Source organism: Struthio camelus, chromosome 2, assembly GCF_040807025.1.
Source record: "Struthio camelus isolate bStrCam1 chromosome 2, bStrCam1.hap1, whole genome shotgun sequence".
In the NCBI taxonomy this organism is placed as follows: domain Eukaryota; kingdom Metazoa; phylum Chordata; class Aves; order Struthioniformes; family Struthionidae; genus Struthio; species Struthio camelus.
The window spans coordinates 173,367,610-173,381,397 of NC_090943.1; the positions used below are offsets into that span (position 1 = coordinate 173,367,610).

At 45.2% G+C, this 13,788-nt stretch overlaps 1 protein-coding gene across 4 annotated transcripts in view; it reads left to right on the forward strand.

Annotated features, from left to right (window-relative positions):
* The first annotated feature begins 1,087 nt into the window (after nt 1-1,087).
* Nucleotides 1,088-13,788, forward strand: part of PUF60 (poly(U) binding splicing factor 60) — a 35,961-nt gene continuing 23,260 nt past the window's right edge. For 2 of the 4 annotated variants that reach the window (XM_068933683.1, XM_068933686.1), the window contains exons 1-2: nt 1,248-1,299; nt 13,662-13,771. Coding sequence is in view for 2 of the 4 variants with exons in the window: in XM_068933687.1 (XP_068789788.1) it covers nt 1,273-1,299 (27 nt within the window). In the remaining 2 variants the exon portion in view is untranslated. Of the gene's footprint in view, nt 1,300-13,661; nt 13,772-13,788 lie in introns of all 4 variants that reach the window. The other 2 variants (XM_068933687.1, XM_068933684.1) reach the window with 2 other exon arrangements.

A 13,788-nucleotide genomic window follows, 5' to 3' on the forward strand; every position in this document is an offset into this window, starting at 1 on the left:
CCCCCGGCCCGGCCCGACCCGATCCCAGGGGACGCTCCTGCCCCCGGCCCGGCCCGACCCGATCCCAGGGGACGCTCCTGCCCCTCGACCTGACCCGACCCGACCCGATCCCAGGGGACGCTCCTGCCCCCGACCTGACCCGACCCCAGGGGACGCTCCTGCCCCCGGCCCGACCCGGCCCGGCCCGACCCGATCCCAGGGGACGCTCCTGCCCCCGGCCCGGCCCGACCCGATCCCAGGGGACGCTCCTGCCCCCCGACCCGACCCGACCCGATCCCAGGAGACGCTCCTGCCCCTCGACCTGACCCGACCCGACCCCAGGGGACGCTCCTGCCCCCGGCCCGGCCCGACCCGATCCCAGGAGACGCTCCTGCCCCTCGACCTGACCCGACCCGACCCCAGGGGACGCTCCTGCCCCCGACCCGACCCCAGGGGACGCTCCTGCCCCCGGCCCGGCCCGACCCGATCCCAGGGGACGCTCCTGCCCCTCGACCTGACCCGACCCAACCCCAGGGGACGCTCCTGCCCCCGACCTGACCCGACCCCAGGGGACGCTCCTGCCCCCGGCCCGGCCCGACCCGATCCCAGGGGACGCTCCTGCCCCTCGACCTGACCCGACCCAACCCCAGGGGACGCTCCTGCCCCCGACCTGACCCGACCCCAGGGGACGCTCCTGCCCCCGGCCCGGCCCGACCCGATCCCAGGGGACGCTCCTGCCCCCGGCCCGGCCCGACCCGATCCCAGGGGACGCTCCTGCCCCCCGACCCGACCCGACCCGATCCCAGGAGACGCTCCTGCCCCTCGACCTGACCCGACCCGACCCCAGGGGACGCTCCTGCCCCCGGCCCGGCCCGACCCGATCCCAGGGGACGCTCCTGCCCCCGACCTGACCCGACCCGACCCCAGGGGACGCTCCTGCCCCCGGCCCGACCCGACCCCAGGGGACGCTCCTGCCCCCGGCCCGGCCCGACCCGATCCCAGGGGACGCTCCTGCCCCCGGCCCGGCCCCCCGGACCCCCCCGAGCCCGGCACGAGCCCCCGGGGGGGGGGGGGGGAAAGCCGCGCCCCACCCGGAAGCGGAAGCAGCGAAGGGCTCGCGCCAACGGATTCCCCCCGCCCCAGCCCCGGAGCACGCGAGGCTCCGGAGCTCTCGCGAGAAAACCTGCCCTCTCCCCTCCAGTCCCGTCGGGGATCTCGCGAGAGTTTCCCGGGCCACGGGCGCTAGAAAGTTCTCGCGAGATTTCCGCGCCGACAGCCGACGGGGTGGACAAGATGGCGGCTACAACGACCATCTCCCTGGTGAGTGGCGGGCCCGGCGCCGCTCCGCGGCGAGCCTGGGCGCGCACGGGGTCCGCCCGCTCGCCCGGGGCGCCAACGTCCTGGGCAGCGCCGGGCGTGGCGGCTCGGCTCGTCTCGGCTGGGCTGCGGGGCGCCGCAGGCGGGGGCAGCCCCTGGGCCCGCCCGCGGCCCTGCGAGGTCCGGCCCGGCGGGCTGGGCGCCTCGGTGCGCCCGGTGGCCCGCGGTCGCGCCCCTCCGCTCCGTCCCTGCGCCGGGCCCGGCGGCGCGCTCGTGTCGGCGGGTCCGGCCGCGGGCGGGGAGCCGGGACTGCCGCGTGTGCCGGCCCGTTCCCGTGGCTCTCGTGTGACGGGGACCCTGGTTTCGTGCTCGGGGAGGCTCTTTGCCTGCAGGTCTCGCTGGCGCAGTGGACGGGGTTTGTGCCACGTTTCCGGCGATGACCTCTACTGAGCTCTGCCTGGACGCCCCCGCTGGGTTCCCTCAGCAGCTGCCCGGTCGGAGCTAACCCCGCTGACTCGGGCTGGAGTGAGCTAGAGAGCTCTCGCAGCAGTGCGGAGAGAACGATGAGGAGCTTTTAGGGTGATATCTGTGGCTTAGGCATTATCTATCATGTGCTTTCCACATGTTCTGTCTGTCTAGCATGTGCTTTATAACAGCGTTTGGGTTTAGAAAATAGATTATCACTGTACGGGGATATGCAGAGGCTACTTTGCTTGGTTTTGTTTGATGGTTTCAAAAATTCACTTGTTAAAAAGCTCTAGCTAGATGTCAGCCTTTTTAGAAGGCCTCAACTGAGGCTTTTATCTCCCAGAGCAGTGTAGACCTGCTACATGCAGGTCATTGAGGTGACACCACTGAGATTAAAATGTAAGCTATTGGCTACTTTTACATGGCAAGAGGATTTTGGTGCCTAACGGGTGGTGATTATTTTTATATTTGTTCTTGTTTCCTTTATATTTTCATCAAAGGATCCCAACAGCGTTAATCTTTATTGTTATATGAGTTCTTCAGTTCTTTGTATTTGCAGTACGCTCTGGAGAGTCCCCCTGAGGGGACTGGTAAAGAGATACAAAACCTCTTGAGCGCCGAGCCTCTAGGGAGGGTAGCCTCTAACATCTCTACTGTAGTTGTGGATGCTGGGGAACTACAAGACACTTTTTTTTCATAGAAAATGTTGGATTTTTCTCATGAGCAGAACTAATTCTAAAGCTGCTCTGTTTTCCTTTAAGGAACTAATTTTAAACTGTGAAGGATCTGTCTTTCATGGTATTCTGGTATTCCTCTCTTTACTGTGAGGGTGACAGAGCATTGGAACAGGTTGCCCAGAGAGGTAGTGGAGTCTCCTTCCCTGGAGATATTCAAAACCCGTCTGGATGTGATCCTGGGCAATATGCTCTAGGTGACCCTGCTTGAGCAGGGAGGTTGGACTAGATGATCTCCAGAGGTCCCTTCCAACCTTGGCCGTTCTGTGATTCTGTATTCTTTTTTGGTTTCACAAATGTTGGTGCCGATAATCGGGAGCAAATATGGGTAACTTGTGCTGTGATTCCCTTCTTGTCTTTGCATAACCAAGCCTTTATTAAGTTTGGGGACTTGCATTCCTTAATACTGGGAATGAATGTTTGACTATTGAAAGAGTGAGGTTAAATATGATTCCAAAGACAAAGTCAAAAGAACATCGTATTGCTTAGTGAGCGTGACTACATCAGCAAGACTTTTGCTTTTCCTGTGCCTGTCCTTTATTTCACATCGCACAGGCAGTATCTTTGGTGTCACTGCATTTTTTTGGTATATGCCGTATTTTAAAGTGGCAATACATAAATTTCAAACCCATCCTAATTGGCTAGCTTTATAACAAACAGCCACTGCGTGGTTTCACTGCGTGGAAGTGAAATGATGCAGTCAAACAGAAGACTGCCAGAGTTGCAAACAAGCTTACAATAATTTAGCAGTGCCTTACAGCATAAACAGAAAAATAAAAACCTTGCTTCAGAGGTCTTTATTATGTATGTGTATATGTATAATTGTATTTTATGATATATGTGTATATATATATAATATTTTATAAGCAGGTATGTGCAACACTTGAAAGTAATCAGTTGTGTTATTCTTTTACAAATCTGGCGTTTGGAATGAGTATTCTTAAGGGCTGAGCATAGTACAGCTGTGAGGAGTTTGATTATTTTTGTTCGCTTCCGAACACCAAACATTCAAGCTTAAACCTGTTAGCTTATAGTGTATCAGCATAAAATGATCATTCCCATTCAGAGAGGTACAATCATGTTACAGATTGCATGGTGTCCAAGCAAGTAAGTTTTTGCTGAGGTAGTGATTACTCCTGGAACTAAGAGCAAGGCATGGACATTACTTGGGTGTCTTCAGAGTCATATGGGCCCTGTGAACTTAAATTTTAGTTTCAGAGCTGGTGCTACTGTAGTGGGTGGCTATATCAGCCAGAGCAAGGAGGTGGCAGTAGGCCCTAGATGAGGGCAAGAAGGTGAGAGCAGGAGTCCTGTGGTGGAAGGAGAAGCATAAATACAGGGACAGCTATGGAAAGTGAGGAACAGGCTGCAGACTTAGAATATGTTGAACTCAGCAGTGTTTGCCTAAGAAAGACTGCCTCTGTTGGTACATCTGTCATTGCTGACATATTTTGGGAAGAGGCACTAGCTATCATGACCAAAGAAAATTAAAGGATTAGTTAGAAGAAGGGTCTTGATAGGGTAAGAATGCAAGGCTTGATATGCATGGAGGTGGCCTTTTTGTTTCGCTTGCTCCCAGATCAGATGGTATCTCGGCATTTAAAGGATATATCATAGAGATAGTCTTCCAGGAACAAGAATTCCAGCTTGAAAGGTGCTGCGTGCTTTTATTTTAAACTTCGGGACAGGTTAAGCATCTTAAATAGTACATTCATTTTTGCATATCATTGTGCTACTTCTCTCAGTGAGCTAAAAACACTTCCCCCCCTCTCCCCCCTTTAAGTGGAATTTTTATCTGTGTTGTTTTTGAGAGTTGCATTTTGATGAAAAAGATCTCACTGGAAATGGGCAAGATGAAGATGAACATCGTGTATCATGTGTTTATTCATCAATATTCTCATGACTGTTGTACCTTGCTGTGTTAAAAAATGGGAACGTGGTCTTAGCTTTAAAGTTCTTAAAATGAAGATGCAATTCAAAGGTCCCAGCAACCAACTTTTGCATGAGGATCCCAGGATTCTTTCCTTGCAAGTTCAACATTAGTGCCTCCAGCTCTCTTGCATCCTATTTCCATGCTGAAAAGAAAACTGACTGCTTTATGATATGATCAGGAAGTAGGCCTCTGAAGAAAGTTCAGAACTTCTGCAGTCTGTGAGGACAGCTTCAACACTCACTTTGCTCATGGACAATCTAAACCATGAACGCTAGATAGAAAAGCTTTTAAAGTTAAGCACAAAGTCTCTTCGCTTGAGAGTAACACGGTTTTGCAATTGAATAAGGTTAGATTTTGCTTTCATCAACTTTCAAAAAGTAGCAGTGCCTGCACTGGAAATCTACTGTACTGGAAACAGTCAAATAGGGGAAAAAAATAAATAAAAACCAGAGGACTTTGTCCTGTCAAAAGGAGGACATCTTGTAGGAGGCCTGAGGTGGTTTTATCGGTTTTAAGTCAAAGATATGAGATGTCTGATTCGTTTCAAATGAAGTGTTTGCTTATTGGAGCTATCTTATATTGGGCCCATGAGTTAACATTTATTGACTATATCTTATAAGAGTTATCCAGTTTGATTAGAATACAGGATGGGAAATCATCCCTTCTTTAGCTTGTTCTTTTTTTAGTCCTGCCATAGAGGAAAACAGTCCTTGTTTTCTCATTTGAATTTTAGATAGAGACAGACATTTACTGTATACCAAAGTAGTTTTGTAACTATAATTTTACTTAGTGCCAAATGATAGTGATAACACAATACAGTAGCAGAGACATTTTACTGTTATCTAGAATGTTATTGCTGTGGCCCACTCCATTGTTATCCTGAATTAGCTTTACCTACTTTCTCTCTTCTCTCCCAATGCATGTTTTGTCAACCCTTGCTTGTGATTCTGTTGTCTCTACAAGTGGTACCATAGGTCCTGCTCCTTGGCTTGCAACACAGGCAGGCTTCCAGTATGGCATGCCTTCTTCCTCCTGATATCATAGCTGTAACAAATCTTTCCTCTCTTGCTGAGGTCTATGTGTATAGGAGCCCCGTCAGTCAACTTAAGCAGTATATGTGTATGTAAGATGAGAGTGCAGTACCTATTACCTCCTGTTCGCCTCCCAGCTATTCTTTGAAACCTGGACAACTTCCGGTGTGTGTGATGCAGCAAACAGCCTTGGTTCAATTTAAAAAAAGGATTGGAGGAAGAGGAAAAGTTGCTAAGCTACTTCATGGTCCTGGCTGCCTACTGAACCAACAGCTACCTCCCCTGTGAGAAGGAAGAAAAAAAAAAACCACTGAATATCTACGTATGCTGCTCTGTGTTGGTATTTGGTGCTCCCCAGCATTTCAGTAATTGTCAACCCTGTAACTATTTGTAGAAGCTGCCAGATCTTGTAGAGCTACAGTCAAGAACCTGGAGAGGTACTCTCGGCAACCTCCTTCCTGCGTGTTCCCTGTAGTTGGATCAATGACATGGTTGCGATGTGGAGATGCCACATGTGTCAGAAGTGGCACTTAAACTGTGTGACCATGATGATAAAGTTTCTCCTTTGAGGGGAGAAATACAGATTTGGTTATCCCAAGTTGTGTTTTTTAATTATTACACATTAGTGCACACGGTTTGTCAGGACTGCCACGTTGTCAGAGGGAGGGTATGAGTTATTTCAAAGAGCAAAGGAAGTACCATCCCACGTTCCCATGAGGGACATAGTTCAGGAGGGCACGGCTGTATGTTGTTCCTGGTACAGACTTTATCTTCCCAACAGGTAAGTATTTTGTCTGATTCTTACCAACAGCTGCTGGAATGTTGTACTGTTAGAACAAACCTAGCAGGCATTTAATTTAGCCGGTAAGGGGAAACTTTAAGAAAGGCTGCTGTGAAGACAGAACACAGCCAGGGAAAGATTTGACCAGCAGGTGCTTGGGAACAAATACGTAGCTTCTGCTTGGGGTTCTATGGCTAGATGACTGCCTGAGACGTTCAAGGCCAGTATGAGACAACAGGAGAGTATTTTTAGCAAGGCTAAAATAGGGAGGCATAACAAGGCTTTCAGCCATGGTTTAGGGCCTGGGGGTGGAGACTAGTCTCAGGATGGGGAGACAGAAAAACAAGTTCACCCATGTGACTTTCGGCTGACTACAAATTTTCTTGTTGCAGCAGCTGTCATCTTTGACAGTCATTTGAAATAATAAGCATGTATTAAAAGCTGCTCCTAATTCGCTTCTGGAAAAGCCTCTAAGTAATTGCAAGTTATGTTCTTAAGACCTTGTGGAGGCTCTGTGAAACCATCATGTGCCGTGATTTGAAACCTTATTAATATATGGCTTATAGCGTTCCTTTTATCATTACAGTATAGTACTGTGGTTCTAAATGTAACAAAGAATGAGCTGGGAAAGGGAAAACCCATACCCCATTGCAACAGAGTCTGACACTTTTTTGCACTGTAGGTGGGGAGGTAAGGAAGGAGTCCCACAGATGCATCTTGGAAAGTAATACGCTTTTTCTTGCAGGTTGTCTGAAGCCTCACTAACCAGATCAGAAAAGCAGCACTTAGTAGTAATTCTTTTGTTATTTCACTTTTATATTTCTTAAAAGGTATAAATGTGGTCAGTTATCTAGATGCTGAACTAATCCTTCCATGCTTTTATTTGTGAGCCACATCCAAAACCATCCCTTTGACCTTGTAATAGCAAAAGCAGTCAGTTTTCAAAACTAAAGAGTAGTTTTGCAAGGGTTATGAAGAGCAAGCTTCAGCTTTTATAATTTTTTTTTTTTCCTTCCTTAACATCACTGAAACTACTTCACCTTTCCATTGTTAGTTGGATTACTCTTCCTGCTACCTTTGGTATAAGGAACCTGTAGCATGCAAACAACACAAGCAATTTATTGAAGCATCTGCAGGATTGTCTTCTGAAGCATTTTTTTGTAGTCAACTGTCTTGAGAGGGGTATAGCTTAGAGGCACTACAGGGCAATCCTGCACAGATATTTTCAGTACTTAACATTTTCAATAGTAGTGTAAATTGCCAAAATTATTAATAATTATAACTTAATTGCGTGCGAATTCTGAGGTTTTGAAGAGTGTCAGTAGTATACGCATACATTCTTCAGCAGGAAGACAACTGTCGGCAGCAGGCAGATGTAACAAAGGTGTTAGACATTTGAAAAGGATCTATTATTACCCAAAGCTCTGCTTATGGAAAGGTTCCCTTGCAAAGATTAAATCTGTATTGTAGAGATGGAGAAATAACATTTTTCAGAACCTGGTGAAAATATTAAATGCATGGTGTTGTATACCCAGACTCAAAGTCTTTATTAAATGGAGCTGAAAAGCTCTCCCATAGTAACTAATGAAAAATGTTCTTTCTTGGAGATAAATTTCTTAATCATATGGGGTGAGGTAATGGTATTGGCCATTCAATATATTACCTGTACCTGGAAAATTAAGTGCTATTGCCACCCTATTTGCAACTATTTGGCTGTAGTGGTGATAAAATCAGCATAATGTTTTTCAGTATCTTGACATGATTGATTAGATTTTGTTGATAAACAATATCAAAAAGCTCATCTAAAGTGGAAAAAATCCAGCTGTAAGTTGCTTAAAAGGCTCTAGCTTTAATATTGATAAAGCACTGATAGTTACAATGCAAAAATAGATATCAATCTTTAAAATAGAAGAAACTTTTTCATCTGACATTCAAAGAGAAAAGGAAATGAGATGCAAACAGTCACCGTTGTTCCATTTCACACTTTCATACAGTGGAGTATCTATGCTTACTTGGAACAATTGCTTTCTTGGAACAGCAGAAAAAGCTAATTGCAAGCTGCTTGTCTGCAAGCCACTGCAGAAGTTCAGACCTAACATAGACTAAACTGTCAGTATGCTCAGCATAATAAGAGATGCCTTCACAACTGTTGTATTTTTGTTATACCCTCAAAAGCCTTTTTTATAGCTGTGAAATTCAATCTACTTTTCAGGCAGACACATCTGGTAAAATAAGACAGTGGAAACATCTCCAACAAAGAGTATGTTAATCTAAGTATTAGAGGTCTCCAAAACCATGGACTCTAGGACTGAGGGGACTCCTTTCTAGTCCAGCAGGTTTGACTTTGGTTTTCTCTAAGACCCGGAGGTTCCTTCCATCCCAGTCCCTCTGGTGAAAACTAGCTGCTGCAGTTCTCAGATCCAGCCAGTAGCAAAGCTGAGCATTTATGCTGGAGTGTGTGCACATGCTATTAACAAGGCTGGCTACACAGGTCAACATAGACAGAAAGCAATGCCTTTACTGACACACACATGCACACAGCACTCATGTGAACATGAACAGCACGGTGGCCTGATACTGTTATTTGTATAACAGTCCTCTGGGGGAATGAATATGCACATGCATTCACACTTACACTTGCACTCTAGGGGCCAGCTACTGGTGTGACCCATAGATCTCCTGTCTCCCCCAGTTGCTTACAAGTGGATCTACAAGCCCCGAGGTTCGTGGTCCCACTTTGGTTGCTGGCAGTCTGACGACTTTTTGTCTTGCACACATACACTCCCAACCTTTGGGTCACTTCAGTAGCTAGTATTAGCTGCTCAGCCTTTCCAGAAGCTGGCCCCTAGACCTCCTGTCTCCCCCAGTTGCTGGCATCTAGACCTGTGAGGTTTGTGGTCCCACTCCAGTGGGTGCAACACACTTGCTGGTACTCCGACCTCTTCTCCTACTTAATGGCTAGTCCAACTTGAAGTTTGCTTCACACATGCAGTCAGAGTGGAGAGTACATACCACGCAGAAGATAATTAGAAAGGGGATTTGATGAGACTGTGAGATAGGCACTGAGCACCGCAGTCTGACTCAGACAAGTGTCCTGGCCAACCCCCTGTTTATACTCACCCAGCCCTTTTATCTGCTTTCTCCTCTGTTCTCCCATGCTTCCTCTGCAATCCACGTTGATCCCTCCTTTTCCCCACCTTTGATCCTGCCCTGAACGCCCTGTAATAATTCTTGCAGATTCCCACCATCCCTGTAAATCATTCCCTGATAAGTTCTGCATGGTGCCCAGCTGCTCTTCCCCCTGCATCCTGTCATGAGTCCCATATCCTTTCAGACAATAACCTTTCAAGTTTGCAAGGCGTTCTGGGGAGAGGTGGCCTTACGGAGTGCTTACTGGTGTTCTTTTGCCTATCCTTGGGGAGTTTTATGTTCATCATGATTACCCTTTAATCAGATAATCTAACAATAATATTGTAGCAGCAAGCCAGGTTCTTGTCTGCTTCTGCAAGTCATTTGTAAGAATGATATGGTGGTTGTGAAAGGCTTGCAGATCTATCCCTTAAAACCCCAGTATTATTCAGAAGCAAAAAGTAGAAATGGCCCTTGCACGTTTATAGCTTGACTGAAGCTCTCTGCTGTCTATATTGCAATGGCTGATACTACTTGCAGCATGTCTAGAGTTTGACCTAGTGTTTCTTCATGAAGAAACCAGAGCAAAACTTTGCTCAGCTGCTGAGACAAAGCTGACAGTATGTGTCTAATGGTGGTGGTAAGGTGTATCCTGAAGAACAGTATGAAAATGATTGAAGAAATAGGATTGAACCTTTCTCTTCCAGATGCTGAAATACAATTTAATTCACTGAACTGTAAAAGTTTGACTAACTCACCATTCTTAATTTTAACTGTAAATGAATTAGTGTTGCAGCAAGTAGTTAGATATCTGAGTTTGAGCTCTAAAATTCAGTTATGGTGTTTATGGGAGAAATATAACTATGCTTAAGAAGATAATTATATTTTCTATGCTTACATGAAGCTTGTAAGGACCAGTGCAAGTTAGTTCAAGGCTGCGTATATTTTATTTTTCCTTTTGACCTGAAATTGCTTTTGTAACAAATCTTTCTTTTGCATTTTGGCAATAGTTGATAGTTTCTATACTGCTGTCACTAGAAATATATCTCTCTCTAACATGTAGTGGATTATTTATATATGTCACCACAGATGGCATGTATAAGTGGATGATAATACAAAGCTCTTATAAGAGTATAGTTACAAATTTATGCAATTCTGATGAATTTATCAGTAACTTGACTGGTTACCTCTTAGTGGTAAGAAACTGAATCACTTGGTATAACTGATCAAATCATTAATGTCTTGCTAAAGAAACTTATATTTTAAGCCAGTGTAATAGTCTGAGACGTTCAGTGCCAGTGATTTTGATATTGCTGCTGTGAAAGTGTTAGTGCATGTCACAGCTTTAGACATTGGTCCTTCATATGTTTTCACTGTAAATGGTCCTTTAGTGCATGGTATTCTCCCCACACCCAGTGACGGTACCTCAGAATGGCTTGCAGTGTTTATCATTTTGGTATTTACATAACTTTTTCATCTCCTGAATTTTGTTGCACTTACATCACTTCTTTGTCTTTCCTACACCCTTTCTAGGCTCTTGACAGTCTTGTCAGTTTTTTGTATTTATATATATATATATCTTTTACAGTGTGTCTCTATTTCATCAGTTCCATTTATAAGGATAAAACCTCTGCAGTGTTACTCCTCTGTCTTCCCACCACATAATATACTCATGCGCAATTGCTTGCCTGGTGTCATTTGTGTTATCTTCTTGAAATCACAGCTGTGTGAAATAACAGGTCCTTTCCTGTAGGAGGGATGCACATTATTTGTCTGTGAATTCAGTGATGGCAAATTTTTTCAGCCAAAACTAAGTTCACTTAAAGATAATTTGTCCAGATAATTCTGGAACGCTGATGTTGTAGTTATGAGATTCTCTCTTAACTGCTTTGAGGAAAGCAGTCTCTGTACTGAATCTGTTTGTATTTTAATGAGGTTAAGGTGAGTTTACAGTGAATACTTCTTATCAAGGTAGTTAATTTTTAAGCAGAGCTGGAAACTAATTTTGGGGAAAAGCATGTGTGTGTGAAATGTCTGCCTGCTTGGTTGGCTCCACAAACAGTTAATTTTCATTCGGTGGGCGAGAGAGGAACAGTCTGCAGGAAGTCTGCTTTAGGAGATTCTTGCTATCCATATTCACCAGATTTTTCTTACCCCACCTCCTAGAGCATTCTGCCCTCACTTGTGCCAAGTGCTGAATCAATTGTGAGGCTTTAACTTAAGGTGAGAACCTCTTAAGTGGTGGTAAAAGGATAAACAGTTTGTGAAAATGGTTGTTGGTTACTGCTTACTAAGCCTTATTATAGTTACCTATGATATTGCATATACAAGTCTTGAACGTTATTTAAACAAGTCCAGTTCCCTCAGCCTCTCCTGACAGGACAAGTGCACCTACCCTTCAGCCATCTTGGTGGCCCTACACTGGACTCCCTCCAGTTGGTCAGTGTTTTGTGTGGAGGATCCGAAAGGGACACGATATCTAGACGTAGTCTAGCAAGAGCTGAGTGGAGAGGAGTAACCACTTCTCTCTCCCTACTGGCTCTGTGCCTGTTGATGCAGCCCAAGATGCTGTTAGTAGTGCACCCTGGTAGCAAGGAAGGCTGACCCTTCTGACCACCAGGAACCTTCAGCCTTTCACAGAGCAGCTCTTTGGACTGTACCACTGCAGGGTGTTAGTCCTTTCCAGTGCAGGATGTAGCATGTGACCTCCTTGAATTTCATTAGTTTCCTCTTGGGAGTAAACTCTTTTCTATGCCTACAACATAAGACATGGAGTGACAAAAGTCATTTTGGAGCCTGGCAGTATTAAATACAAGGATGAGAGAGCTGTCTCTTGCTAAGAGCAGGTAATGGAAAGAATCTGTGATTTAAGGGAATCCAGCACTGTCATTGAAATTATATACAAGCTCTCCAGCTGTACTTATTTGTTGTCTATGCCTGCATTCGATGGGGAAGGATTAGTTGAAGGATTTATCAATTAGTAGGTAAGGTGGTGGTCAGGGAAAGCAGCGATCCCTTTCAGAAGGGAAGAATATGTTTCCTTGTGTCTTACTTTGCTCTATATAATCAAGAGAAAGAAGACCTTGTGTGTCTTGATTTATTTTAGCACTGTGTTGTGGGTTGTCAGGAACAAGCAGCAGTTTTCCTCCTTTGAGGAGAGTCAGCAATTAAGTGAGATGCCTGTGATTTCTGGGTTCCATGGTAGATAAATGACAATGCAGAGCGTATTGCTTGTAGAAATGTTAACATCTAGAAGACTTGTTTTGTTTCTCAGTGCTGATCCAACTGGGAGGAGTTCTATCAAATGCAGCAGGAAGGCTTTGCAAGGAGTTGTTTCAGGGGTACATAGGTCACTTGTGTGCGTGTATTTTTAAGAATGTTCATGTTTTCAGAAGTGTAGTTTTTTATTTTTTAATTTCTTTTTTTAGTATTTGGTATTGTGGAAGAAATGAGGTATGCTACTGGACAGCATTAATGAAATTTGTCATAGAATTTCCTTGTTCATTTAAGAGTTTTATTTCTTCAGATAGGTGGCCATTTAAGCAGTTCAGTCATGGGATGCAAGAAAGATGACACATTTGAAAGACTGAAATACCTGCCCAGAGCCTCCGTTCTCTCTAGAACACATCTGACAAGATTGATGGAAAAAACTTGGACATGTCCTGTGCTCTAGATTTTGGCAGTATTTAGTTGCACATGCTTACAGTAACAGAAGAAATAGTTTACTAACTGCCATTCTTTCCCATCTGAAAAAAGTGGTCTGAGAAGGGTGAAAAGGAGTAGCTGCTAAGGTAATTCAGGAATAACCCAGCATCAGCGTTCACAGAACGATTTACAAAGTTATGGAGATTACAGCTGGATCCTCAACTACTTAGATAATAAATAGGGGCCAGATTCTTAAATGTATTTATATATATATATGCATGAAGTACAATTTCTTCGGGGAAAAAAGCCTAACATGAGACTAAAAACACTGCCTTTGAACTGGCACTCAGGTGGTGCTTCTTTCAGCTTCACTACTGATGTGAAGTTTTCTAATATGAAAATGTTCAGATGAATATAGGTTCCCAAGCACTGATGCAGGTGATACACTCAGTTTAATCCTTGCTCTATTCTGTATTAGCCAAGTACTTTTTAAGAGAAGCTTCTTGTTTGTTAATGACTTAAACAATATCATCAATGCTTTTTCCCCTCTGTCTTATTTAATCTTTGTGTTGTTTGCTGGTCATGATTCTAAAATAAACAAGACTCTGTATTTTTCTCTTCTCTTGTGTGTGTTTATACTTTAGAGAAATTCTCATCCATGTAATAAATTTCCAACGAATGTGCCTGAACTCTTGGGAGTTCAAACCACCTTAAAGGGCCAAGCAACGCTCAGAAGCAGTGCTCATAGCAAAAGGTATCCAGTTTCTATTT